A 27860-nucleotide genomic window follows, 5' to 3' on the forward strand; every position below is an offset into this window, starting at 1 on the left:
GTGAGAAGTGGCACCGTCTCAAGCTCTATTACAATAATGATTCCAGATTTAACATAACTAACGCATACCGAAAATAGTGAGTGCACCTGTATACGTGTCATACACCAGCGCAAATACAACATTAGTTTTATTGTTTTAAATAAATGTATTCCGGCATTCGGTATTTTTCCCACATCAAAGAAATCGCAGCCTTCGTGCGCAGCGAGTAGAAGCAAACATTCTGTTCCAAATGACGCCCATGTCCCACCGACCCTTTCTCCAAGCAAGTTGTGGGCGCTGCAGGACGCGAGTATACGTGCCTGGAGCTGCAAACGATCGCATAGAACCCATTTCCGCGAGCTCTGCGAAGCCGCGCACATGCGGAGGTCGATCCTCACGCTGTTCGCCCCTCCAGAGCCCAATGTGCGCCCCTTCCTAAGTATATCCGCGCGGTGGCCATTGTCTCCTGCTCCGAGTGCTCACTTCTCGGAACGACAACAATCCACACGCATGACCACGGTTCCTACGCCTATATATGCGCACTGCGCAGCCTCCCGTCGCGAGCCACACGTAAGCCAAGCGCATGCACTCCAAGGTTGAATAAAGGGATCCGGAACCAATTTTCCGAGTAAATCGTCGGTTGACTTCAGCACTGGAGCCTCCCGAATCCTACCACCACAACAATTTTGGAATACGTCAAGAACGAGTGAATTCACTGACAATTCGTCGCCCGCTTTGAGCGCTTTCTCGCGTCTCGACGAAAGCGCTGGGCGCCACATGTAAAGCGACGGCGCGAAAAAAAAAAAAAACCCCTCGCGTCAGAGCGCGCCATCAAACGCGACCTCTCGCTATCGTGGTGATTGAGGTGCGCGCTGGTGGTGCTGCTGTGTAATTTTATATAGATCGCGGCACCCTGTGGCACGCGTGGCGACACTTCATGGCAAGACGCTCATCTCATCTAAACGCCGCTCTTGGTTGTCGCCCAATATCACCCCGCTACTGTATTTCGGCCACAGAAGGTGGCATCTTCGCGCTCCGCTGCCCCACTCTCCTTTACGAGCACGACTGCAAGATTTTGCTGGAATGTTCATAGCAGCGCCTACTTTCCGCTGTGCTTTTGCTTTCACCATGCAAGCGTGGTGGTTCAGGACAAGTGTGCAATAAAAGCAAGATTCGGCGAAGAACAAGCAGACGACCATGATGACGACGACAGATACGCTGACTTGGTCTGGCGAATGACGAGGAGAGTAGACGCAGGAATCGTTTGAACGAACCTACGTGCGTGAACACATTGAAGATATTCACTCAATCCTGCCTGAGAAAGAGCAAATATTAATTCAATTACAGGGTATTACGATCCGGAACAAGGATACGATTACGAGGCACGTCTTAACAACGGACTACGGATTAATTCTCAAAACCTGGGGTTCTTCGACGAGTACCTAAATATTATGCGCAGCACTGTTTTTACATTTAGCCCCCATCAACAAGCAGAACTCGTGGACGGGAAATGGAACCCACCACCTCGAGATTAAACACCTGCCCTCCCTTACCCGTCCCCCAACCACCATCTATACGAATAAGAAATAGAACATAAGAAAAAAATTGCTTATTGGACAGCATTTCAGAATTATCGTCTTTTTCGCAGGTAAGTTATAATGCTTACACAAAGTTTACTTCTGCAGCGACAGCATCTGTGGGTGTAATGGAAAACGCCACGACCTGAGTTTCCCCTTACTTTAAATATAATAATAAATCTTTTCTCTTTCGTGTTAGCCCACTTTTGCGCATGCACGGTAACGCACACGTGTCTTCGTTATTCTCAGCAGACCTCTGGGCAGAAGGAATTAAGGCGTTATATGCACCACCGATGCGAAATATACTCGCAACACGCTTTCTCATATATCTGGCAGATAAGAGCTATGGCAGCAGGCGGTCGTATAAGCTCACTTGGCCGCCACTCAATATTTCCGTGACCCTAACCCCCGTATTCACAAACGCTCTTCAACTCGAATTTCACCCTTCACGTGACGGAGTTGAGCACTGCGCCACCACTCGGCTGAAAATGACGCTGCGCTACTCAAGAACCGCAGCAGACTACCGCTGATACGCAGTGACTTGCCGTATCTAGAGATGGCGCTTCCATCCGCTTTTTCAAGTGAAGGCGAAGTGTTGAGTGAAGGGAGGTTCTAGAATACGGGGTTGAGTCTTCCACGCAAAAAAAAACAAAAACGTGATAACAATCGTAATAAAATATGAAGCGAAACTTTTCTTCAAAAAGCCAGATGGCGTGGTACTCGGGTTAAACCCTGGAAATCCAACAATTTTCGAGCCACTCAGCCGAGATGCACACACTCTCAAAAAAAAAAAAAATGTTCATAGTAAATGCATGTAATCACTATATTCAAGCCTCTTTCGATACCTTCGTGGCATCGCTTTACTAGTAAAAGATAGCAAATACGGCCGGTACTATTCAGGTAGGCTTTGTTAGCGTTTCCAACGAGGTAACTACAAAGTTACATCTATGTTGCCCCATGTTTTGACTTGATTAGTAACGAAGACTTTGCTCAGAATGGCATTTTTTTTCTGTAACAGATAAAGAGCAGAGCGAATATTATATTTTCACAACTATTACCAAAAATATTGATGATAACTAAACGTCTAGTGATTACTTTCAATTAGAAGGCATCTTATGTATACGTGCCTTATCTGAATAACTGAAATCGTATGCTAAACAAAGTGCCAAGTTTATAAATGCAGCGCCTATGACAAACTTCTAGAAATGCGCCGTCACCATACCTAGGTTAAGTTAGTGAAATAAAGTAACCTCTACAGGCCATTCCACATATATGCTGCAATACTAAATATTTAACGCAAAAATTACGACTTGTCTTCTGCAGGGTCATATACCTTCCTTCCTTGTATTGATTATGTAAGAATAACAGTTCTGCGTTACGTCACAATACACATCTATGCAAACAGTAACGTATCAAAATCTCGGTCTAAAACATATATTATTTTTCTGAATTCGCCATGGCCGCTGACCGGCCCAACGTTTGCAACCCGCAAGTGGGGCCATACATGTATCTTCCATGTTTCCGCAGATGTCACGAGAGTATAGACTTGATAGTCTGTGCCTGCGTGCGTGTCCGTTGCCGTTTATGGTTAATTGACGCCACTATAATGTCAGTACCTTTACCACAAAAATTTCATGAATTAATTATTGCAGCAAGACAATGCCGTGTCGTTCCTCGTTTTTAGTTCATCTATACCTTTCTAATTAAAATCTACTTTGTAAAGCGACGCGCGCGGCACATAAACACCAAATAGGCGTAATAGCCAACTGCTGGAAATCCTGTTGGCAATCGTATACTAACAATTTAGAAACTGTATACAGTTTGAGGTGCACAGTAAACTATTCACTATCCCCCCACAGGCAGTGAATTTCCTGCCCAACATTTTAGTATATCTTTCCTTACAAAGAGGTTAGCGGTTTTTGAGACAAGTAAACGATTAGTAGTAATTTAGTGAACATTCCGAGCTTGAGCTGCCGCGCGGTGGCGCAGTGGTTGCGGTCGTCGACCTGCTTACGGCGAAAGGCGCAATAACTCTGTCACATTTAGACGGAGGTCCCAGCCCGTAAGCTGTGTCTGTGCGTAGTCAATGCTGCTTACAGAACTTTAGTTGATCGACATTTACGAAGACCACCATCATGCATGGCGTGCCTCATACCCGCCTTTAGCACGAGGAATTTTAGGCCCCCATCCAGTCAGTATAACAGTGTATACCATAGCCCACGTCTTTTATTTTTATTTATTTACTTGACAATACTGCTAACTTCAGGTGGAGGCGTAGCAGAGTGGGGTTACAATCAAGAATGACGCATAGAACATTTTAGAGAAAACAGTAGTGAAAAAAATGAAGACAATATAAAGCGAAGAACTAACACAATTTGTGAAGTTATACATGAGCACAATGTATATTGACAAAAAATGCAAAAGAAAAATAAAGACTAAAACAAAAACAGACAACCTATTGAAGTTCAAATATAAGAAGACAGGCATGCAATGCATAAGAATGGAACTTTACATAATCAACTGGCAAAAAGAGTCGAACATTTCTATACTGTTGGTTTCAACGGTAGGTGCATCTAGGGCATTCCACCTAATGATCTTTGTCTCGTGTACTGGGCACTCTTTGGCAATGAAATGGCCGTTGCGCCAATGAGCATCATGCATCGCCATCATCATCATAATTATACTGTGGTTCTGGCACGCGAAACCCCAAAAATTATTAGTCATTATTGCCGACCTTGTCTTTTTGGAGAGTGTATATACACCACCCCAACTGACCGCATATCATTCGTTTGCAGTGTTAAAATACGCGCGCAAAGCGGAAGTTTAGCATGGACCTGCGTACTGGATCCATGGCATCGCATGCACCGCGTGCACGGTATACAGTGCATTCAGGCTTCGGCTGTGGCCGACAGCGGTTACCAGCACGCGCTGCGTCTACAGAAAGCCAATGCAAGCCAGACGCTTTCGCAAAGGCCGCGTAAATCAACTAAATAGATAAAATAATTCAACATAGCCTTATACACGAGCCTCTATACTCCTGCTAATTAAGCGGCACCATGGCAACTTTGGTAATGCTGCTTCAATATTCAGACTGGCTGGAAGCAATTCGGCAACTAGAAAATAGAACCACCTGGCAAAGACGCACGCCATATATAGTCACCAAGCATGTGGTCAGTCACCGACCACACGCAGATTCTGAACGAAAGGCGGTTTTCGTACATGCAAGACCTTCGCACTAATTTTGGTGAGGTCGTTTTCTGAAACAATGCGGAGTCCGCAAACAGACTCTCGAGAGACAACAAACAGCTAGGAAGGCAGAAGGATGCCCCATTGTGTGAGCATAACACGCTGGTCGGCGTGCACTGCGACCGGCTCAAAGCCAAAGCAAACGAGGGACGGGCGACCATCGGGCTCAAAGGGCCACTTGTTCTTATGTGGGTCTCTCTGCATGTATATCCGCATGCTCGTCGTGTATAGGCCTACACGACGCAGGACACGGCGCTCGAGCACCCGGACACAATGCGCGCCATTTACTAAAGAGCTGAGGCTCTCCCAGACGCAAGCTCTCCATGCAAGGCTGACGATGAGCGCCATGGACTCAGAGCCGTATTTGGAAACGCTCCTGCAGAAACAGCTCTATCAATAGAGGGCGCACACTAGCGGCTTACCAAGTAACATACGCGGCAAAGAAACAGTCCCTTTCGCGAAGCAGTGAAAGCACAACACTCTGTACTCGACGCTGATTGAGCAAAAGCGGATTCGGAACCGTACGTTGTATGTACATAGTGAACAATTTACATGCTAACATTCAACGGTGGGTCAAAACTGCCAATTGTGGGACAGCTTTCACTCACCGCTGCAATAAAGTATTATATAAAACCACAATCTCCTCTAACACACAACCGTCTCCGACGCACCCCATTTGTATGCGTTAAGCGAATATATTCAGCCCTGCAAAAGTGTTCAGGCGCTTGACGCGCGCACGTGCAGCCGCGAAGCGCTCATCCAAAGGACGTGATCGATTACGTTGATTGAAGTGATGCGGAAAGCTTTCACCTCAGTAAATCGAAATTAAATAGCACATAAACTTGATGTCTTCTTTGTACACACTCATGACTAAAGCGCACACAACCCATCTTGCACTCGAGCGACCGCCGGTGACTGCAACAAAGGACGAGCACGCGACGAAGTATATAAGATTATTCCGCACGCCCCGCCGCGGTGGTCTAGTGGCTAAGGTACTCGACTGCTAACCCGCAGGGCGCGGGCTCGAATCCCGGCTGTGGCGGCTGCATTTCCGATGGAGGCGGAAATGTTGTAGGCCCGTGTGCTCAGATGTGGGTGCACGTTAAAGAACTCCATGGGTGGTCGAATTTTGCGGAGCCCTCCACTACGGCGTCTCTCATAATCATATAGTGGTTTTGGGACGTTAAACCCCACATATCAATCAGATTATTCCGCACGTGCACGCCCGCGTTTCCTTCGCATGGGAAAGTCCTACACTTGTTGAAAGCTATATACGGACACATATATATCAAAGCACCTATAGACATGCCGTTGTCAGTATATGTCACAGCCAAAAGCAAGCAAGCAGGCTATAGCGGCTATGAATGGCAGGCGAAGCACGCGTCGTCCAATGCGGATGTTTACGGGATGCGAGCGCAGACCGCGAGGCGCCCCTTCGGCAAAGGGGCGCACAAACACGAGCGCACAAAAGCGGCGAGATCGTCGAGTGACACAGTGATGGCCGTCGATATCCCGGAGCCAATGCGTCCCGGATGGTCGCACGCACAAACACGATCCGTTGACGAATAAAGGAGCAGCGAGGACAGGAGTTTCTCACGTACACAATGACACCGCCTCCCGCCGCGCTTTGTGCACTCGTTTTACATATCAAAGCTTGCAAGGCGGTTACGAACGACCTTTGTCACATCAGTGACGGCAGTTTCGCGATTGTCAATGCCTACGACTATTGTATTACAAAGGCCTTCACTCAGTGTCAAGTTACTATAGCCCTAAATGCATCAAAGTCATACGTCGAAGAAGCAATGCGAGAAAATTCGCCGTAGGAATGTCACAGTTATATAGATGCCTCGAGAGTGGAGACGCAGTAGCGCGATATATTCTATATCAAAAGAGTGCGCATCCCAGAGGAAAAAAAAAACACGTTGATTTCAGAAAGAAACCGATAAAACGAACTGTCGGCGATATTGTTTCAAACAGAAGAATAACCTCCCACTGATAACGCTCGATCACACAAAGGTACAATGAGCTCATGACTGATCCGCCGATAATTTGTACGCTAGCACGTCGTTTTACCTGGCTTGGGGAAAGGGGGTTGAAGGCAGCTTCTGAGAAAATCGGCGGTGCCGTGTCCTATCAAACGACAAGTGGCAAAATCTGGAAACAATGGAACACGCCTACAGGTATACTTGAGCGCAAATCGCCTGCGCACTGCGGCTATCACACTTTCGAAAGCCTTCGTGTTTTTCGTTTAACGATGCTGCCGATTACACCCACGGAGCCTGCATGACGTATGTGGCCTGTCACGCTGCTATCAAAGTCGCGCTTCATAGAATAGTCGAAGAAGCGAACCACAGACACAAACGACTACAAAAGTTTGTTTTTAAGACGCCCTATGTGAACACCATGCATGGTGTTGGAGCTGTAACTCGTATTAGGCGTCTTGTTTTGTACGGTTATGGACCACGTGTATTCAGTGGCCGTTGAAAATAAATAAATAAATAAATAAATAAATAAATAAAACACGCGAGGCACGTGGATTCAAGTAAGTTATATCGCCTTGCACAGCGGCCATAGTAAACAATGAGGGAGCAAGAAAAGCGAAGTGCTGTGTGTTTGTTCTCTTTTGTCGTTAGGCGTTTTTTTATGCGCTCGTTTGCATCGCAAGCAGCGCACAACTCTAAAAGCTGCAGAAGTATACACGCCATCTCAAAACGCCTCAAAGTTTAGCGACGCAGTGCACCCTGAAGAGGCGTAGCAAAACATATAGTATACGTCAAATACACTAAAATGCGGGCAACCAATAGTACTTTACTTTGTTTCAGGCATTTGAACTCGAGCTCAGTAGTACTTTTACACAGAAACAATAAAGAACACCCGATTTTACGGTCGACGCTAGTGCGTAAAAAAAGAGTGCCAACTAATTAAACGCCACGCGCAATATTAAAACATTACTTTCCATCAGTTTAGAGCGCGAAATTTGCGAGCGAAAATTATTCCACGTATCACGCAGACTCTAAATGAAATATTGGGCCGTATACTAACCCAGAGGCATATACTGACGGGCAGAGGAGCGAGACAAGCCCGCGTTAAAGGCCGTCACTGCGTTGACGGCCCCATGGTCTCCGAAGGTGGGCGTGTAGTACGCACGTATATGGGCGCAAATGCCGTCCTGAGCGGCGATATTTGCGCAACGCCCCCAAAGAGATGGACAAAGCCGCATCGCGCCGTGCGCGATAAGAGAGGCAGCCAAGGGATATGTCCACAGTGGGCACAGAAGTGAAGGCCAGAAGGGATGAAGTCAATATATAGTACAGCGTGTCCACGGTCCGACGACGTGCGGGCGCCACTCATAAGCCACCGTGACTGATGACCCTTTTAGTCACGAACACGGTGCCATCTTCGTCGTTGCCTGTGGACATTTGTCGGAGGGTCACGTCAGTTTCTGCCCCACAAATGGCAAGTGTTTCACGCCAGCGACTCGTGCGGGGCCTCCGCCACGAGGAATTTCATTTTGACGGTCAGTTGACCAGCACGCGACACTTAATTTCCGCTGTTCATTCCAGGATATCACCTGCAAATGAAAGCGCATCACGCTGCTGACCGGCTCGCCTCCTTTGGCTCTGGATATATAGCGTTCTGCAGCGGAGAAACAGGTTGTGGGTTCGATTCTCGAGCGTACCTCGACGAGGTTTGATGCCACAACAATCGTGCAGTATATACGCTTCAGTTTCACTTTACATAGCGTGCCACAAAGTGGCCGCGAAAACATCCCCGAATATTTGCCACACACGCGAAAAAAAAAAAAGCGCACTGTATGACGAACTTAGCTATTTCGCAGGTTAACTTTAAGAGGATAATTCCGAGTACATTGAAGTTAACAGACAATCAGCATTTTTTTCCATTTCCCTGTTCTTTAACTATATAAAACGATAGGAATGTTCCAGAAAAGACAGGAACGACATACGGAGGCTCGTTGGCAACAAGACGCACAATCTCGCGCTTTTGCAAATTAATAAGTAAGGAAACAATGGATCGAGGCATGAGAAGTTCACGAGTAATCAAGCTTGCGAGAAGTAGCGTCAGAGCCGGAATTATACACTGCAGAGCAATGATGTCCGCTGAAAATATCCTCTTTCATCGCATCCTCTTCAGCACACACACACACACACACACACACACACACACACACACACACACACACACACACACACACACACACACACACACACACACACACACACACACACACACACACACACACACACACTCTCTCTCTCTCTCTCTCTCCCCCTCTCTCTTAAACTAATCTACCACGCCGCGCCGACCATACTCAAGACATCATTGACCTGTCCGCATGTCCGGCTAATGAGATCGGACGGCTCGAATGATGAGCCGCTCCACGCAGACCGTCCGAGTTTGCTGGGCGAACGGACAGCGCCATTTTCACCGAACTCTGTGCTACACCTTTGAGCCGGAGGTACAATGCACAAAAAGAAGACAAAAGAAGAAAAATAATAACGGGGAGCTTTCTTTGAACTGCGGAGGCTGCGGCAGGGACAAATGACAATGGGCCATTGCGCGACGCGAGCCTGCGCCATCCAGGCAGCCATCGCAGCGACAAAAGGCGCTTTAATGGCCATGCGGGGCTCTTCTCGCTTTCGCTCACTCTCCCTGCGCGCGAACCACCTTGGCGGCACTCGAGCATGCAAGGTGTGCGCCGCCGACTCGCATCTTCCGCGCCAACTTCTCGTCCCGCAAAGGAGGAGGAGGAGACGTTTCCGCTAGTTCGGTGAACTCAACGAACGGGCCTCCAGGAGAGAAGCGCGAAACGCATCAACGCAGCTGTGCCGGCCACGTCGCACCGTCAGAGGCAGACGCTGTTTGCGAGGCTTAACCCGGCATGATCGCAATAATACGTCGCAGCCGACAGGCAGGCCATTTTGGGAAACAGGAAAGCTTGTACAGCAACAAGAATGCGGTTCTACACCGTGGACACGATGCCCTTCTGCAGTAAACAGTGAAAAAGGAAACCGGGAGACTGAGAAACAAGGCGGCCGATGCGAAAACCGCAAAAAATACGCGCCTCTAATGCAAACACGTCAACGTAGACAACGCTCGTTGACGTCCGTGTACCCCAGAGCGAGCAAAGCTCGCGAGTAGCGTTGGCATCTGGCGCGCAGGTCGCTTCACAGTAGGGGGACCCAGCGGGCGGCCGAGTCGTTAACCCACAAGCGGCGCAGCCAGAAGTGAAGGAACGGAGGGACGGGGTGGCAAAAAGAGTGGCGCGCACGAATGGAAGGCAGTTATCGCCCATGAGCAAGTACTCATTCGCGCGGCAGTGGAATTCACCAACACATCCCTTGGAAGGAGGCAAGCCACGGGCTCACATGCGATCGACTCTGTGTACACCTTGGTTTTTCAGAGAAAAACGATTTCAAGTAAAACTACAATTGCTCGCAAACTCACTCGCACATAGGTTTTTGGGCGCGGTCCCCACCGGCGACGAGTTCTCTCATCCACTTCAATTCATTTGGTCGCATTCATTTGACCCGACACGGTGGTAACGTGGTGCTCGCGATAGCTGGCCCGAAGATTGGGGGATCGGAACTCCGTCGCGACGGTCGCATTTCCATCGAGGCGAAATACTTGAGACTGTGCTACTGCAGTGCATGTTGGAGAACACCGGATGCTCGGAATTGCCAGAGCCCTCCACTGCAGCGTCCCTCGTAATCATATGGAGGATTGTTCTCCTCCAAACGCCAACGACTATCATTGTTAGACTTCATGAATTAACTACAACTTAATCCCAAAAGGATAATACCGACCCCCCTGTTTTCCTTGGCTTCGTCATCTGTTGGCGACATTAGCTTATGTCTAACAACCACGAAAAAAAAAAGGAAAGAGAAAAAACGGCGCCTTATTTTATTTCTTTTATTTTGGAAAAGTAAGTTGCGAAATAGAGCACGAAAATGTGCGTTCGTGCCCTGTCTCACAATTTTTTTTTTCTGGCTCAATACTATCCAATGATCTTCCATCTACTCTAGCACACCCTCCCCCATCCATCTGCTAAACCACATATCATTACTCTCTATTACTTTCCAAACCATCTTTCTCCTCTTCCGCATTCCCTACCCTCCCTCTCTTCCAAATTCTAACCCCAAACCTGCGACACAGTAGCGGAGCAGGTGGGTCCTCCCGTGGCTCTCTCATCTAGATCATGCCCCTGTATATCAGCGTAATTAAATAATAATACAATATCCTGACATCCCAAGATTATGAGAGACGCCGTAGTAAGTTTCGACCATCTCGTGTTTTTAATCTTGCACTCAGATCGCACAGTACACGGGTTAACCATTTCGCCTCTATCGAAACACGACCGCCACGGCTGTGATCAAACTTCGCAGCTGAGCACCCTAACCGTGCACTGTTCCACTGAGGCGGACTTCGGCGTAATCAGCTCGTGAGGCAACAACCGGCCGCCAAGGTATGCACGGTTCTGACTTCACTCCTCAACACCTGACGCGACCGACCATGCATGCAGGCACGGCACAGCGTCTTCGTCCACACGCAGCGCATTCATTCGCTGTGATAATCACACTCAAAACAATGAAAATATGTGACAACTGGCCCGGTTTGTCCGCTTTGTCTTCAGTGTGGGTTAGCAACAAAATCATGACAACCCATTTCTCGAACAAGCGACCATTAAGCGCATTTAACAAGTGAGCAGAAGCTTAAATGTGCACAATTCATGCGCTGGCGTGCCACCTGTGTTTAGCTTTGGGTTTTACCCCAGTTCTCATCGATTGCACTATAGGACACAGGTCGTGGAATGCGCCGAATTTCACAAAGTTTGCTGCTGATCAAAATATGGTTTTCAAGGCAAGAGTTAAACAAAACACTACAGCGAAGCCGGGCTTGACAGTGAAAGTGCGTACCGCCAGTATCATTCCGTCAGCCGAAATGTTTCGTCCTTTTAAAAAAATCGTTTTGCTTATCCAACCACTATAGCTCGTGTTGGGGCGTATACACTTAATCAAACGTGCGAACAGCGCCCGCGCCTTCATAAATCTGACAGAAAAAACAAAACAGGTCTTTGCCAGTTTCAATCACATTCGGCGTAGCATTTACCGTTACAGGTCGTGCTTTTAAAAAATCTATGAATTCAGCCAATCACTGAGCACAAGACACTTCTAACGTCAAGTGGGGCACGACGTACGGCAGCGTCCCACTTGTAAGAGGCACCCCGTTTTATACCGTTACGCAAGAGTGCGCAGAATAAATAAAACGGGACATCCTCTTTTCTTGCTAGTTTTGAGCGTGCTGTATGACCACGCGGTCACGAGATGTTCATTTCAAAGTTTTGTTTTGTGTGCATGCACTGTAATAATACAACCGGCGTGTGTTCTGAAGAACAGTGTTTCCATAAAGCTTATTCACAAGCGCAGTAAAATTCCAGTGCAATAAGCATTGCGGCAATCCCTTTTTACAACTCAGATATGACCAATCTCTCCCCGCGAGCGCTGCGAAGACGCTATACAGTCCTGCAAGTGTGCGGTTTCACAGGTATACATAAAAAAACATGTGCCGTAAAATCATGCGAAGGCAGACAGGCTGAATCTGCAAATGACAACAACAACCGCGCGTAACGACAACGATAGAGAATATTACCTAAGCCTTGTGTTCTCCCCAGAACTAAACTTAGGAACACACAAATACCGCAGTGAAGAGGCCGGTGCGCTTTTCAGGGAAAACAATTGCTACATTTGGTATTTTCCATTGGTATACAGGAGGGCGGTGTTCGTTCGTAAAAGGTACCACGTATACGACTGAGAGATGAAAGACGCATATAGGCGGTATGACATCCGCCTTTCTCTTGCCTTCCGCTTTTTAGGAAAAACTGAGCAGAGCAGGAACAAGGGAAAAAAAAAAGGGGGGGGGGGGCGGGGATTTCCAAACGGATACCAGTTCTATCAATCGACATGTGTGCATATGCGAGCACAGTTGCTTAGAACACAGTAGGTATATGCAAGGGCATAAAAATGCAAAAGGCACCATGCGCCGCACGATCGAGATTTTCCAAATAGACTATTTATTTCGCGTACGCAGAACGGACCACACAGCGGATCAGTTTGCGGCTTTTTGATGCTGTTCGCAGAGCGCAAACGCGCACAGTGTGCGCGGGAGATGATGTGAAAGATGACGTGCATATGCGTATGTCGATATGCGTAATGTTGTGTTGTTGCTCATATATCTACTTTTGGGCATATTTACATAGAGTTCCCGCTCATTCATTCGTATTATATAACCTGCACTGAATAGCACTGACAGCTGAATATTTGTGTGTTCGTGTGGGGGTCACTTATATCACGTCGTTGTTTACAAGAAATGCATATGCACCTCAGCAGCAATGTTTACTGTATACTCTGCGAGCTAGATCAACGCTGCCTTGATAAGCGTCGCTGCAATCCGGAGCAAAATCAAGACAGCCCAAAATAAGTGCCGCGCAGGAACTGTGAAGCCATGAATGCTGCAAGAATAGAGCTACTCAAAGAGATTCGCTTTCACAGCAGGCTCACGCTGCTTATATCTGTTCTTTTTTTCATCAAGATTCGAACGTCATAAATAATGCACAATTGTGAAGAGCTTATAAGTGCATAACACTCAAGGCATGCATGTACAGGGGGTGGAAGTGGAAATTTAGGGGTTCGTTTTTCATTGCTAGAGATAATATTAATAAGAACAGTAACAGAAGTAGTAAGTGTGTGTGCCAGCCCAGTATTACAGCGAAAGCTGTGACCAAAACTCGGCTCACGCGTGGCACCGTCCGCCGGTGTCCGTAACCACTATAGAAATAAGAAAAAAAAAACCTATCATCAAGGACACAGTGGAACTCGAACCCGGGTCCACTGCGTGCCAGCCCAGTATTGTACCACCGAGCTACGCCGGTTTTTTTTTTCCTTTAATGAATGACATTATCACCAGTAAAGTACACTGACTTCTGATGAAGTTCCGAGCTACGCCGGTGCTTGGAACTTTTCGCAAACTTGCCTTACACATGCTTGATGTCGGGAAAAGAATTGCGTTATTATGAATAATAAAGCGTTTTAGAGCAGCAAAGGACCAACGAGGCGTCACACAATGCTAATAGCGTAACGAGTAGGTCGTCTAATGCTCCAACCCATTACAAAAGCTTGTTTTTGATCACCTATTAACTGTTGCGAATGCCAACTTCAGGCATAATTCTTCATCGTCGTCAGCCACTGCATGGACAATCGGCAGAAAATTTCCTGCAAGTATTTAGCGTGCACAACGCTCCTCTGAAGAATGACAAAAAATAGCATAACAAATGCCGGCCTACTACCCTAAAATTTTTATTATTAATGTCGTAGTGGTTATCAAGCAAGTGTGCTTGCAGCATTTACCCAATGAGTGTTTAGAAAAGGAATCCCCCAGCGTGGGCGTGTGCCACAGTTTCCAGGCACTTCCTTCCTCTGAAAGGCCACTCTCAAGCTTTCGCTGTGACTGTGCTGTGCCTTCCGCGCAGGCCTGGCGTTTTTTTTTTTTTCTGCCACAAATAACTTGGACACAAGCAATAACAGACATAGATACCAAAAAAAAGTATAGGGGATGTTGTTGGTGTAACTGTGAGGTAAATACGAAGAAATAAAAAATGAACTGACACATATATTTAACAAATAAAATTCAGCCCGAACTTGGATTCGTCGCCCCGCCGCGGTGGTCTAGTGGCTAAGGTACTCGGCTGCTGACCCGCAGGTCGCGGGTTCGAATCCCGGCTGCGGCGGCTGCATTTCCGATGGAGGCGGAAATGTCGTAGGCCCGTGTGCTCAGATTTGGGTGCACGTTAAAGAACCACAGGTGGTCTAAATTTGTGGATCCCTCCACTACGGCGTCTCTCACAATCATATGGTGGTTTTGGGACGTCAAACCCCACAAATCAATCAATCATCAACTTGGATTGGTCCTATTCGCTCCGACTACCTGATTTCATACCCGTTTTTTCAAGTTAGGTTTTGATCTATATTATTATCTATTTCTAATACAAAAACTTTATACTAGGTACAGACCAGAGATAATCATAATTTCGTTCTAAAATTTGCAACGCTTTCGTTTTATAAGTTCCTTTACTCAAAAATCGAATAATACTTTATAAGACCACTCAATTATTAGCCGATCCCCCCCAGTGGGTATGAGCCACAAATAAAGGGCAACAACAACAAGAACATGAAAATGGGCGGTGGGATGGCCGCCGCTGTATCTCAGTCGGCAGGGCATCGGACGCGTTATTCAAAGATCGAAGGATCGGACCCTGCATGCTGCAGGGGCAAGTTATCGTTTCATCCATTTTCGTCCACCGCATTTACATCACAGTTAATATCCTCTGGTTTTTGGGACGTTAAACCCCACATATCAAGCAATTACATCCCAGTTACCACAAAACAACATCTCCTATTTTTCCTACGTGAACAGCGCGGCGCGCTGTTTTCATCACGCTCTGATCTTGGTGGCAACAAAAAGATGCTAGACGGTTTTGGATACTATCATGAAATACTCCAGTGTTTTTTTTTTTTTTTCACCAACCAGGCTACGATCGTTTGAAAATAAAGCGATACCGCATGTTCGAATTTCTTTTTCATTCCTACTGCACATATGAAATACGACCTCAGGGGAGTAGGTAATAATGGTGGAATAACGAGAATAACATGACAAACCGATACCTCCCCCCCGCCCCCTTTGGCTCCAATGATCTGAACGATGTCGAAGAAAAGGAATGCACACAGAGGCTAAGAGGTAAGTATAGAGAGAGAGAGGCAAGCATGGTTATGACGAGTTCCAATCGATCAATCGCCGAATGACGTCACTTGAAGTTTCACTGTATACGTAATGTAACCTGATAAGAATAGATAAGAAAATGAGAACAGTCGCACTCTTATACGGCGAAGAGAAAGAAGTTTTCCAATGTATACAGGGCATGGATTGAGGACGAAGAACATACGAAATTGCCGTGAATGCCAGCTACGGTGATAAACCATTACCGAGAATTTCGATCTCCATTATTGAAGGTGGGTGTAAGCAACTGCCGCTACCGCCTCCTCCCCCCCCCCTTTTTTTTTTAAGGAACGAGGTGTGCAGCAACGAGTTACAGTAGACGCACGTATATCGAAATACACAAGCAAATGTACGTACATTAGTTTCCCGGATATACACAGGCTACTGAGCATCCACTCTATTTCGTGAAATCACCAGCGCGGTGCTTGCGAGATGCGCGCGGCGCGTACATCGTTCCTCTCCTATAGACGCGGACGAGGTCGGCGTTCCGGGAACTTTTGCTGCAGCTTTACCGACTTATTGAAGAGGGCCTGTGCCCCACCTCGGTGGTCTAGTGGCTAAGGTACTCGGCTGCTGACCCACAGGTCACGGGATCGAATCCCGGTTGCGGCGGCTGCATTTCCGATGGAGGCGGAAATGTTGTAGGCCCGTGTGCTCAGATTCGGGCGCACGTTAAAGAACTCCAGGTGGTCGAAATTTCCGGAGCCCTCCACTACGGCGTCTCTCATAATCATATGGTGGCTTTGGGACGTTGAACCCCACATATCAATCATCAATGAAGAGGGCCTCTATAAGTGGGCTGTATTACTAACGAAACCCTCTTTCTCATCGTTGAGTAGCGTACCACTTGCACTTTCCACGTTAAGAGGAAATCCAACCACTTTCTCGAGCCCCCACAGAAACACCGCCAGATACGATAGCTCCGGCGATGTTCTCATTTAAGCCGAGTTCTGCTCCAATGACCCACAAAGACTCGTGGCCCGATAGCGTATCTTGAACGTCTATTTGCCACTAGTTCGAGCACACTCGATCAAGGTTGCCGTCTCAGCAAGCTCATCACGTACTTCTCCACGCGGCTGCAGGGGTGAATTTCACGGTTACCAAACAGCTCCCGCTTCAGAGTTGAGAAGTTCAGCTAAACCGAGCGCGCGGCTTGTAACCCGAGGAAAGTTGCAGAGCCTTTTGGTTTCACTTGCACATACAAGTTGGCACAACCCACACGAGTGCGCGCAAATAACCGAAGTCTGTAAAATTTCTCACAACCGCGCATGTGCCCCCTGCTTCCACGTGCAGCCGAGACGGAGAAAGCATAAGAACGATTGCGGCGAATTTCTAGTGATTTTCATTTCTATGGGTAAGCTGCAAATAATTTGACCTAAATCGCGTGAGGAGTGACATGGACATGGCATAAGTTTACTTCGACGAACTAGAACTCTCCCTTTATCCCCACTACGGCTCCGCCAGTGGTCCCATAAAAAGAGCTTGGGCTAAAAGCGGCACTATCGTACGTGGTAAGTACGCTGGTTTAATTAACGTCCAACGAAATCTCACAACACAGGAGGTTTCACGCTTAAACCTCTGCGCAATGTGAGTGGGAAGCAAACGTACTACCGCGCGATTACGACCACCAGGCTGTTGCTAAAACCACCGATCCATTGTAGAGAGCGCCACCATCAGTATGCTTCAGCCGTATTACAATACAGGCTCATGACGTAGGGGGGTAAAAGTGAACGAGTGCAAATATATACCGGCCTTTGTTTCGATAGCCAGAACTTACGCCTGTCCAGATAAATCAAACGAGGTCGAAAGCATCGCACCTTCACAAGGCAGCGGCGGCACGTTAAACATTGAAGGAATAAACTTGACCTTTCTACGCAAGCGATGATAATTGCGGCGTATCTGTTAAATAGGAGCAGCATGAAGATATGACGAACACCCCTGCCGCACTTCGACCAAAGCATTTGCTAATATCTGCCCACTCTATACAACAGGCCACTGCTACTACGCCCCCTTGAAGCGGCATCCGTTACGTCAAGGATGCATCGACGGTAATAGAATCACGGCGACGCATTCACGTGGTCGATCATGCGGTCAATAAATTGCAAATACAAGATAGGTTTTTAGTTACTTAATGTCACTGAAAACCGCATTTTTTAAAATATAGCAAGGTCATATTCGGATCATCCGACAGATGCACAGTTGATCGCAACGACTCACTTTGCCTCTGATCCGACAGCCACACACATCACGAAAAACCCTAAACCATCAGGGCATGCAGCACGCGCAGAAGGTCGGGGAATAAACTCGGCCTTTGCGCGAGCTCTATGCCCGAAGAAAGGTGTCAGAGCAGCTACATCGTGCTTTAGGCCAGACACGAAATCAGACAAACATGGTCATGAGGAGCTCACCTTCGATCGGTGTCACTGAGACCCATGGCTGACAGCGCGCTGGAGAACCAAACACGCTTCCTGACGGGCGGCGCGGAAGAGGCGACGCTATCCCCAACTCTCAGCGCCGATCGTCGTCCGCTCGGTTCCGTCGTTGTCAGCCCGGAGTACGTATCCAAGAGTCGCATACACGTGTGTCGCGAGCGCAAAATCCTTTTTCAAAGTCACCAGTAACGCGAAGCACAGCAGTACGTTCGGTGTTCACATAGTGCGAAAAAGGACGCAGCCTGCAGCGCGGAACTAGAAGCTATGTGGTGACCGCTGCTCCCTGCAGCAGCAGACGACACTTCAGTGCTGTCGCTAACGTCGCCGACCAAACGCGCTCCGCCGCATAACGGCGTTTACAAGCTACCAAGACGGCGCGCCACGAACGCAAGCGGCGCCGGCCAACCGGACGAAAGGTGCGCTCAGCGATGTGGCCCGCCCAGCGGCCCGCGAAGTTTTTCCCGTTGCCGAGAGTTTGTCGACGCCGCCACCGCCATCAGAGCGGGAGGGAAACAAAAATACAAAAAAGCGGCATTCAGTAAACGCAACACGACCCAGTTCGAGGTCACGTGTCTTTCACCCTCTCCATTTGGGACCGATCGTCTCGGCCTCTGGCGGCGGACGCCAAAAGTGTAAGAGAGGGAGAGAAAGAGAATGGGGGGGGGATAAAACCTATTGTTCTCGTGTTGACCCTACCACTTCGCCAGGTTATCTACTCGGTGTGTGTGTGTGTGTGTGTGTGTGTGTGTGTGTGTGTGTGTGTGTGTGTGTGTGTGTGTGTGTGTGTGTGTGTGTGTGTGTGTGTGTGTGTGTGTGTGTGTGTGTGTGTGTTCCACGCTTGAGTTCACAGAACCAGAGACTTCGGGTATAGTCGTTTTCTTGCTGAGACGACACAACAAAGCACAGTTTCAAATCGAAAAGATAGCGCGGTTAGTTGTAGTGAGGAGGAAGTGGTATAAAGCAGACGGGAAATTTGAGAAAAGAAAATTGGATAAAAACATAAGCTTCCTGTGGCAATACAGATAAACGCCGCGACTATTGAAAAAAAAAAAAGAACTCAAGACAGAAGGGACGGCGAGAGACACAAGCGGAATACAAACGAAGCGCTTATTTTTCTCAGACAACGAAAGCGACAATACGGAGAGTGGAAAAGTGACGCGCTCTTCTCTGTTCGACCTCACAGCGGAATGAAATATTTCACCCGCTTGTATGAAGAGCGATCGACCGTCTCAATGGATTTTACATTGAACGCAGCCTCCATGTCGTGAGTCCAATGCAGCTCGGAAGGAACGAAATAAAACAAATTCTTTTCGGGATATATGACAACAAATTGAGCATCTTCATGATACTTGCAAAGGTCCCGCCATCCCACTTCTGAAACCACACAGCTGTATCTTTCCCTTTCATTAAACAAGTACGAGGGCAGCGAAGACAACATAGCCTTCCCGACTACTATATGCAAATAGATTATTACTACATTCCTTTCATTCCTACATTACATTCAGTCAGGCTGTCTGTAACACTTTATAAAATCCATTTGAGCCATCGCTCTTGACATTATAATACAAACTATCGTACAACTAATTCCAAATCTTATTCTACTTTTCTACTTCATCCAGCCTGTTGGAGATGGCTAATACTATAAACACCTATAGGTGGATCAGCTCTAAGAGTGAAAACCGATGTATGAAAAACGACTGCGTTTACATCCGTTCACAAATTCAAGCAAATACGGCAATAATGTAAGGTAGTACATGAAACCCCGCGAATTCGGCAGCGACACGCTCAGATATTCAGAATATAGCATGTCGATAGGTGCACAACCAGTGGCAGCTGCGCATTCTTCATTTTCGCTTCTGCATGGACTGCGTGCAACACACCTGCTCGACATATCGAAAAGAGAGGTATACAGTAACAGGCTCCGAGTTAGATGAAGAATTCTGTTAACGTTATTTGGGATTTTCGCCCAGAAATAGACGCACGTATGGGTAGCGAAGACTGGAGCGCACCTTGGTCACACAAAGTACGCATCCTGTTGAATCCCTCGTAATGCACAACTGACCACGTGGGCACTTACAGGGCATTGAAATAAAACGAAATCATCACCGCCTCTATCCAGGTTCGCACTCCCAATGCTCAATAACGACGCCTTTGTTCTTACAGGCATCAAACCGCGATACATACTATGACAAGGGAGGTATGGAGGCTTGACTGGAACCTTGCAATGGGAAGATGCCCGCCACCATGCCTATAGCGACGCAGCCAAACAATGAATGGCACCGCCTGCCCTTCTTTTTTCGAGCTCTACAGGATACTGCTATCTTCGGCATTTCCGTATAAAACGACTTTGACCGTTTGATCTCATACAACGAACATGTGAGAGTTCCCAACAAACGCCCCACAAAACTGACCTTCGCAGCTGGGCCGACTTCAAGACGTGCTTTACTTCGGTCGGAAGCTTCGCGCCGAAGAACGCTGGTGCAGCCGCTCCCAACAGCTTGGTGAGAACTTCAATACATCGAGGACGTGCACCATTGTCAGCTGGTCAATGCACCAATGACAGAATGTAATGAAATTCACTGCATTAAAAAGGGCGCCGAAGACAGCGCATGCCGAGTACTCCCCTAAAGAAAGATCCACAGAACGCCGCCAATGTTGCTCAACTTTGCCAGAGTTATGATGAACAGAGATATCTGATTCGGTGTTAAACTGTGCTGGGTGCCTATGTCTCCAGTTTATCCGCAGCTACAGGCAACGGCTTTCCTCGCTCAAAACTGAAACCGATGAGTTCATGATTGCCGAATTCGCTTGCCAACTGTCCACACTGACCACTGTTCTAAGCCCCATTACGTTTACGGTTCAAAATCTCAGTCAGATGCTCCTCTAAAATACCGTCACACTGTCACTGTACTGCGAAACACGCAGTACAGTGACAGTGTAAGCCTGTGGAGCTTGTAAACTGTTTTAGGGCACCTGTTTTAGAGTCCACTGCGCCACGATTTGTCATTTGGTGTTGCGGCGAAGTGTCTACTACGCGTCTGTAAGCCAATGAGGGTACCTGCGTAGTTGCCACTTTGTTGGTTGGGTGGCTGGAAATGACGATTAATTATGGCTAAGCCCTTCGTAATGAATAGGTAATGCTTTAAAGGTCTACTGACAGAAATTTTAAAATTTTCCAATTGTAGATAAAAAAGCACTGGTGTTGAGAACACTAAAAAAAGTATCATGGTACCTGCAAATGCATCAAACATTTTTTTAATACCCCAGCCTTGATAGAGCACTTTCGGTTTCGGTATCGACGAGGCTCAGTGACATATCGCTGCAGTGCGACACCACGGGGGAAGAGACGTGCTATCGGCAGATCTTTCATCTGCTCGAGGTACACGTAAGCAACGACGGGTGAATTGTCGTACAGTGACAACGACAGTGATTTCTGGGAGTACATGGCAGGCAGGACGCATAGTTCGCTCACTCAGTATATATCTGCCCCGACTCGTCGAAATGTCCATTGCAGTGGGGCTGATTTGCATATGCTCAGCGACGACAACATTAATATCAAAGTAAAATACTTTATGCGTGCCTATAACCACGGTGTGTGGAGAGCGTTAACACTGTGTATCGAGGAAACAAAAAAAGCCCGCTTTGCGATATTTCTCGAAATCGTGTCAGTATACTTGTTTAAACCACCCAGCATTCACAAAGAGTGACGCCTTGCGACACGGCACGCTTATGCCCCGAAATGTTACATCTGTTGACATGTGTTAATGACGCCTGTATATAATAGGATCCTTTTTCCAAGCAGTTCTAAGCCCTGGGTGGGTCTGTTTGAGAATGCTTGGCTAACACACAGAATCACTGGCATAGATTGAGCCTCGAACACTGCTTTTCTTCCTTTCTTTTTTTTTCTTTTTTTAACGTTCAAGAGCCCGTTTCACAGGAATTCTAGCGCCGGCGTCGTTAGTTGCTAGCGCAAGATCAACGCTATCCGTGAACGGAACATTCAGAAAAATTCAACTACATATACGTGAAACTATTCGGGTCTGGTGAGAATCGAGCCCAGGCTATCTGCGTGGCTTCAAACTGCTTCGAAAAAAAAAAAAGAACACTGTATTAATGCCACGTAGTGGGAGGAGTCTACTTAACGCATGCATGGTAGAAGCGTGGAATCACACCAGGCGTAAAAACTTGTGAATTGCGCAAGGAGTCGAGTGTTGTAGAGGTCGACACATCACAAAGCACTAAAGCTTCATTAATCACGACATCACAAACAACAACATTCACAACATCATCCACAAAGTGTCCAGCTGCACATTACTGACACGTAGCGGGTGCTTCGCGATTCGCAAAAGGAAGAACTATGTCGCAGTGGGAACTTCGCAACCTGCAGAAGCTATTCAAGGATGGTTTGAAAGGGCCAATATTGCGCGAGCGTTCGTTTGCTTGCGGTGCACTGTTGCGGTGATAACCGAGAAGCGAAGTAAGGCTAACAATTGAAAACGTGAAGAGCACTCCTATTACGCGATCGCGCTCTACTTTTGATTGAAGGCGAAGCTGAAACGTCCTCCGTTTTTTTTTCCTTCTCAGTGTGCGATAAAGCTGCGACTGACACGGACAACATCGCCACCAAAATCAGCTGTTTTATGCTCATAGCAGCTTGCACTGTGATGATATCAGAAGTCATTAAATATTGCGCACCACCATGAACGCGGTGAAGTTGCAGCACAGAGTCCGGTTTTATCAGTTTTTCCCACCACCACAAGTCTCTCCAGCGTTTGATTCCCCTGCACGTCAAGTGGCCCACCACAGACTCCACATATATTTCCCTAACCCCGTATTCTAGAACGTCCCTTCACTCAACACTCCACCTTCACTTGAAAAAGCAGATGGGAGCGCCGTCTCTAGTCCCGACAAGTCACTGCACATCAGCGATAATCTGCTGCGATTCTTGAGTAGCGCAGTGCCATTTTCAGCCGAGCGATGGCGCAGTGCTCAACATTGTCAAGTGAAGGGTGAAAGTCGAGTCGAGGAGCGTTTGTGAATACGGAGGTAAGTTTCGTTCTTTTCCCCGCTTTCTGAATCTCATTGGCCGACTGCACGAAACGTCAATCCTGCCCGAAATGGCCTCTCGCCATCCATGTACTATACGCAGCTTATTCTTTCCAATGTGTCGTCGCGACGTCGCCCTACTTTTTCTGCACAGGAAAAAAACCTAAAGCGCTGCGCTGCCTCATGCAGTTCAGGAAGTAAAAACTACCTGATTGATGAACAGCACAGGGCCTCGCCTTTCTTACGACGAACGTAACCGAATTATCTGCGAAAACAGTCGTGGCAGTCACCGTCGACAGAGGAGCCGGCACTTTACTAATTACCGAAGCACACCATCGCAAGCTAATTAACACAAGTAATGAAAGCCTTGTCTGACCTGTCACTCCGTACAGCAAGTGTGCAGCACAGTTTACTCATGCCGTTGCACGTACTGCACGCGTCGTCATTCACGGACTCACGCGTACAGCCGAGTTTGTTGTGATATCTTCCTGCTCAAGGAACATCGATTTACGGGTGGGGTGTTACGAATCGCGCCGCTGTCACCACTGTTGAGTAGCGCGTGTCTCAGCTCGCGGCTGCTTCTGCGCAGAGCTGAGTGGACAAGGCGATGGTGAGTTAAGCCGACATTCATGTATACGGCATAAATAGAGGCGTTACATATTCGACACTTGGGCCGAGAGGTTAGGGAGCTCGCACTGAGGTGCTACGAGGACCCGGGATTTCTTCGGACACTCTACGACGCTCTGACGCTCTCGTCTGCTGCTTCTCGTCACGCCGCTTGATTCTTTTATAGGACCTGGGTATGCCTTGCGTCAGGAGCCTCCAATCAGAAACCACCGCTGGTCGCGGGTTGGATTGCACCCGTGGGCGAGGGGCTCGCCACGCGTTGCGTAAGACGCCGCTGCAGGTGATGGCGTCAACCTGGCTCGCTCACTGGTTTTGACGCTGGTTACCTTCGCAGAAGCAATGAAGTTCGGTTTGGACTCCGAGGAATAACAGATGCTTCCCTTCAGCTAGATCTCAGGTTGTTAACCAATGTTATCCCACCGGAGCATAACTTCCTATAATACTGTCTTTTTTCGGGGACAAACTGCTCATTACACACAAATTGCACATCACACGCTGGATTCGGTTTTCTACGAGTGGCGCAAAGTGAAGAACCCGAGATTCTACATAAATAGCCCACCATAGGTTGCTAATATTACTTCACGTAATTTTCTTCGCTTTCAATTCACTTCGAGAAACATCGCGTTCACAGGGCCTCGATGAGCGCACAGAGAGGCTTTCATTTCACGCTGCAACGAACAGTGACAAAGTATCTATGCAGACGCTGGTCTGGTGCCTGGCCACTCGGCATGGGTACAAAGCAAATTCATACGGAAGTAGGGGGAGCGGGTCGAAGTGGCGAAGTTCTCGGGGACTCCGAATGAAGAGCTTCCTTTAGTTGCCCTCGCAACGTCCGCGCCGCCGTCTTAACCCCGCATCCTTTCGCCACGCTCGAACATGGACGATAAATCATCTCAATCGACGTTCAGGACTGGGCCATCGTCCCTCAATTCCCTCCTCGCAAACGGCGCAGACAATCAAACTTCCTCGGCTGCGCTCGCGTTGTCTGCCACGCAGCAGCGCTGCAGAGGAACCAACTCGCTGTCGCCAGCTTGCGGCGTCAAGAACATTGGCGGCCCTACTCGTTACGCAAATTACCCCACCACATTCGCACGGTCACACTATCACAGATTGTTTAGGAGCAATATATATATATATATATATATATATATATATATATATATATATATATATATGTGTGTGTGTGTGTGTGTGTGTGTGTGTGTGTGTGTGTGTGTGTGTGTGTGTGTGTGTGTGTGTGTGTGTGTGTGTGTGTGTGTGTGTGTGTGTGTGTGTGTGTGTGTGTGTGTGTGTGTGTGTGTGTGTGTGTGTGTGTGTGTGTGTGTGTGTGTGTGTGTGTGTGTGTGAACGCGCAGAAGTAAAGGAAACATGCAGCAGCAAGGAGCTATAAACAGCTATAGACGAAGCCAGAAGCAGTCTTGCGCTATTCGGCCAGAGGAGGCCACTCGTTAGGTAAACCCAGCGCGTTCCGCGACCACAGTAATGATGGCCATAAGCAGCAGGCAGCAAGGGTTCCTGCTCTATCTGGGACACCGATGCCGGTGTGCCAGCAAAGGCTGCCGCGGCACGCAACGGCCGCTGTGCATGTGCGGCTGTATACTAATAACACGCGAACGCAAGAAATAGCTGTCTCATGCACGAGCCTATACACCTGAATGCCAGCTTTTATGAAACATTTGTACTACATAAAAAAAGCGGTCTCCATGACATGCATACTTCTGAAGAAGGTTTCATTAAGGGAACTTATGAATACACGTATAAATAATGTTGCGTTACGTGCCGAAGCCACCACAGTGATTGTGAGAAAAGCTGTTGAGGGCACCCGATGTTCTTTCATTTCACCCCCGTGTGTGTGTGTGTGTGCAGAGAGAGTGAGAGAGAAAAGGTTCTTATAAACAAAGTCCAATGCATATCATTTATTAAAGAATAGAAAAATTTTGTCAGAAAGCTATAGACACGGCACGGAAGAAAACAAAAAGTGCACATTTCCCCTCCCTCCCCCTTTTTGTGCCGTGTCTCATATTTTTTCGCCTTTAAAGGGGCCCTGCAAAAGTTTTTGAGTATGGTCCGAAAACTCTGCTGATCGGTAGTGGAGGCTCCCAAGAACACGCGATCCAAATATTACAGTGCAACACGCGGCCTGGTATTCACAATAAGTTATCAAAATCAGCTAAAAATTAATTTCTCTTTTCTCGACAAATGACGGAAGACGTTCAAAAATCACTCGTAGAGACCATCTATGAGCCATTAGCTGATTTGAACATGGCGCGCTCGGTCGTTACAGGGATCGCCGCGAGAGGCCGCGCGCGTGCGAGCGATAACACTGGAAAAATCGCGTATTCGAAAAAAAAAAAAGAAAGCGCTCAAGGTCACAAGGCGCGCGTTACGCATTTTCGTTGCCCCCGCCATCCCTCCCTGCTTAGCTTCCAGCACTTTCGTCGGGACGAAAGAAGAGAGAATGCGTTTGCAGCGTGCCACAAATCCTTTTAACTCCACTCGTACTGGGCGGATTTTTTCAATTTTTGCTGTGTTCAATCCATGAGGCGATAAGCTATTTTAGAGAATCCCTTCCATGGTAGCTTGAAAAAGTATTTGAAGAACCCTTTAAATTATTTCATACATCTATGACCTAGGCCGCTTATATAGTCTTTCAAAAATCGCCAACGTGTGAGAAGAATGCGGTGGTGCGTGCCGTCTTTTTCTACAGCATATTCTTTGTCTAACAGTTAGGCAAATCATTAATTAGCACATATTAGTAAGCTGCATAGTGATTTCATCTAAGCATTATAAATCAGAACACTTAATCAGCATGAACTTAACCATGCCCGGGTCATTCAATCCCAAAGAGGTCATTTGCAGCCTACCAGTCCCCACCAACATGGCTAAAACTTGCTAAGAGCATCAATATCTGTTCATTCTAGTACATCGATATACAATTTGCAGCAAAACGGTTAACAGTTATACCGTCGAATGCATCGTCTTAATTAAAGTGCACGCAGCTTACGATTAGAGCAACCTTCTTTCTTCACGTATACACTGCAGTGTGCCACAAAGAGCGAGGACAAAGCCTGAGTGAAAGCGTCTGGAGAGGGTACGCAGGCTTAAGAGAAAGAACAGCCACTTCAGCGTCATCATTTTCATGCGAATTTCCCGGGGTGCTGCAGCAGCCGTGCTTTACCGAGCAATGTTATCAGTAGCAGCAGTGTGACAATGTACCACTGGGTATCAGTATTATTAAAGAAATAATACCGAAATAAAGCGCCGTTATTCTCGCCGCCATTGCAGCAGCACTGTATCTGAACCGGCGTCGCACGAATGAGCACGGGCGACTGGATCCACGAGGAAGCACCGCATCGGGGTCTCGCCCGTAATGCTCGTAATCTGCGGCTGAGTATACGCTTTCACCCGGTTCCGGGGAAAAGGCGCCGCATGCGGTGGAGACCATTACGGCTGCTGGTGACCCGCGGCGTAACCCTTGCCGGGGTTCACTGCACGCGGAAACGCGGCCACCCGAAGACTAACGAATAGTTTACGTATACAGTTGACCCGCGTGTACCACACACGAGCTCGGCGGAGCTCGTGATCAACCGACGAAGTACGCAGACCACTGATGAATTGAAGGCTCGCAGGACCCCAGCTGATGAGAAGTGCATCCCTCGCCGAACTTCGCTTGAACCACACTATCCGCACTACCTCGAATGCCCCGACTCAATGTTATGCAATAAATATATTTCTTCGTATCATAAAAAAAAGAGGAATAACTCGTACACACAATGCAGCCTGCGAGTAGAAAGCGTGGAATGAGCAGACGTCATTTATCGAGTGGTTTGGCAACCGCACATCGTGTACACAAGAACCCTGAACGTCTGCGATTGTTTTGCTGCTGAACGTCTCTCAAAGCACAATGAGTCAGCCTGCCTACACTGCGCATCAACGCCCCTTCAAAATGGAGAAAGACATTTCTTAGCTCCGCCGCCAGATTGCGCATATCAGATGAAAGAGCGGGGCAACTTGGATAGAATACGTTTGTCTTTTTTTTTTGATCGAGATAAAATTAAATAGAGCAGTCGCCGCCGTTTACTGGCGACGGCTATTACTATTACTA

At 47.6% G+C, this 27860-nt stretch overlaps 1 protein-coding gene across 4 annotated transcripts in view; it reads right to left on the bottom strand.

Moving 5' to 3' along the window:
* The window catches only part of LOC119161585 (ecotropic viral integration site 5 ortholog), a 284075-nt gene that overhangs the window by 122565 nt on the left and 133650 nt on the right, over positions 1-27860 (bottom strand). The window contains exon 1 of one of the 4 annotated variants that reach the window (XM_037414125.2): positions 18059-18733. The exons of the other annotated variants lie outside the window; for them this stretch is intronic. Within the exon in view, the coding sequence (XP_037270022.2) occupies positions 18059-18225 (167 nt within the window). The 5' untranslated portion in view covers positions 18226-18733. Of the gene's footprint in view, positions 1-18058; positions 18734-27860 lie in introns of those variants that run through there. 4 annotated transcript variants of the gene reach the window in all.

Source organism: Rhipicephalus microplus, chromosome X (assembly GCF_043290135.1).
Source record: "Rhipicephalus microplus isolate Deutch F79 chromosome X, USDA_Rmic, whole genome shotgun sequence".
NCBI classification, from domain to species: Eukaryota; Metazoa; Arthropoda; class Arachnida; order Ixodida; family Ixodidae; genus Rhipicephalus; species Rhipicephalus microplus.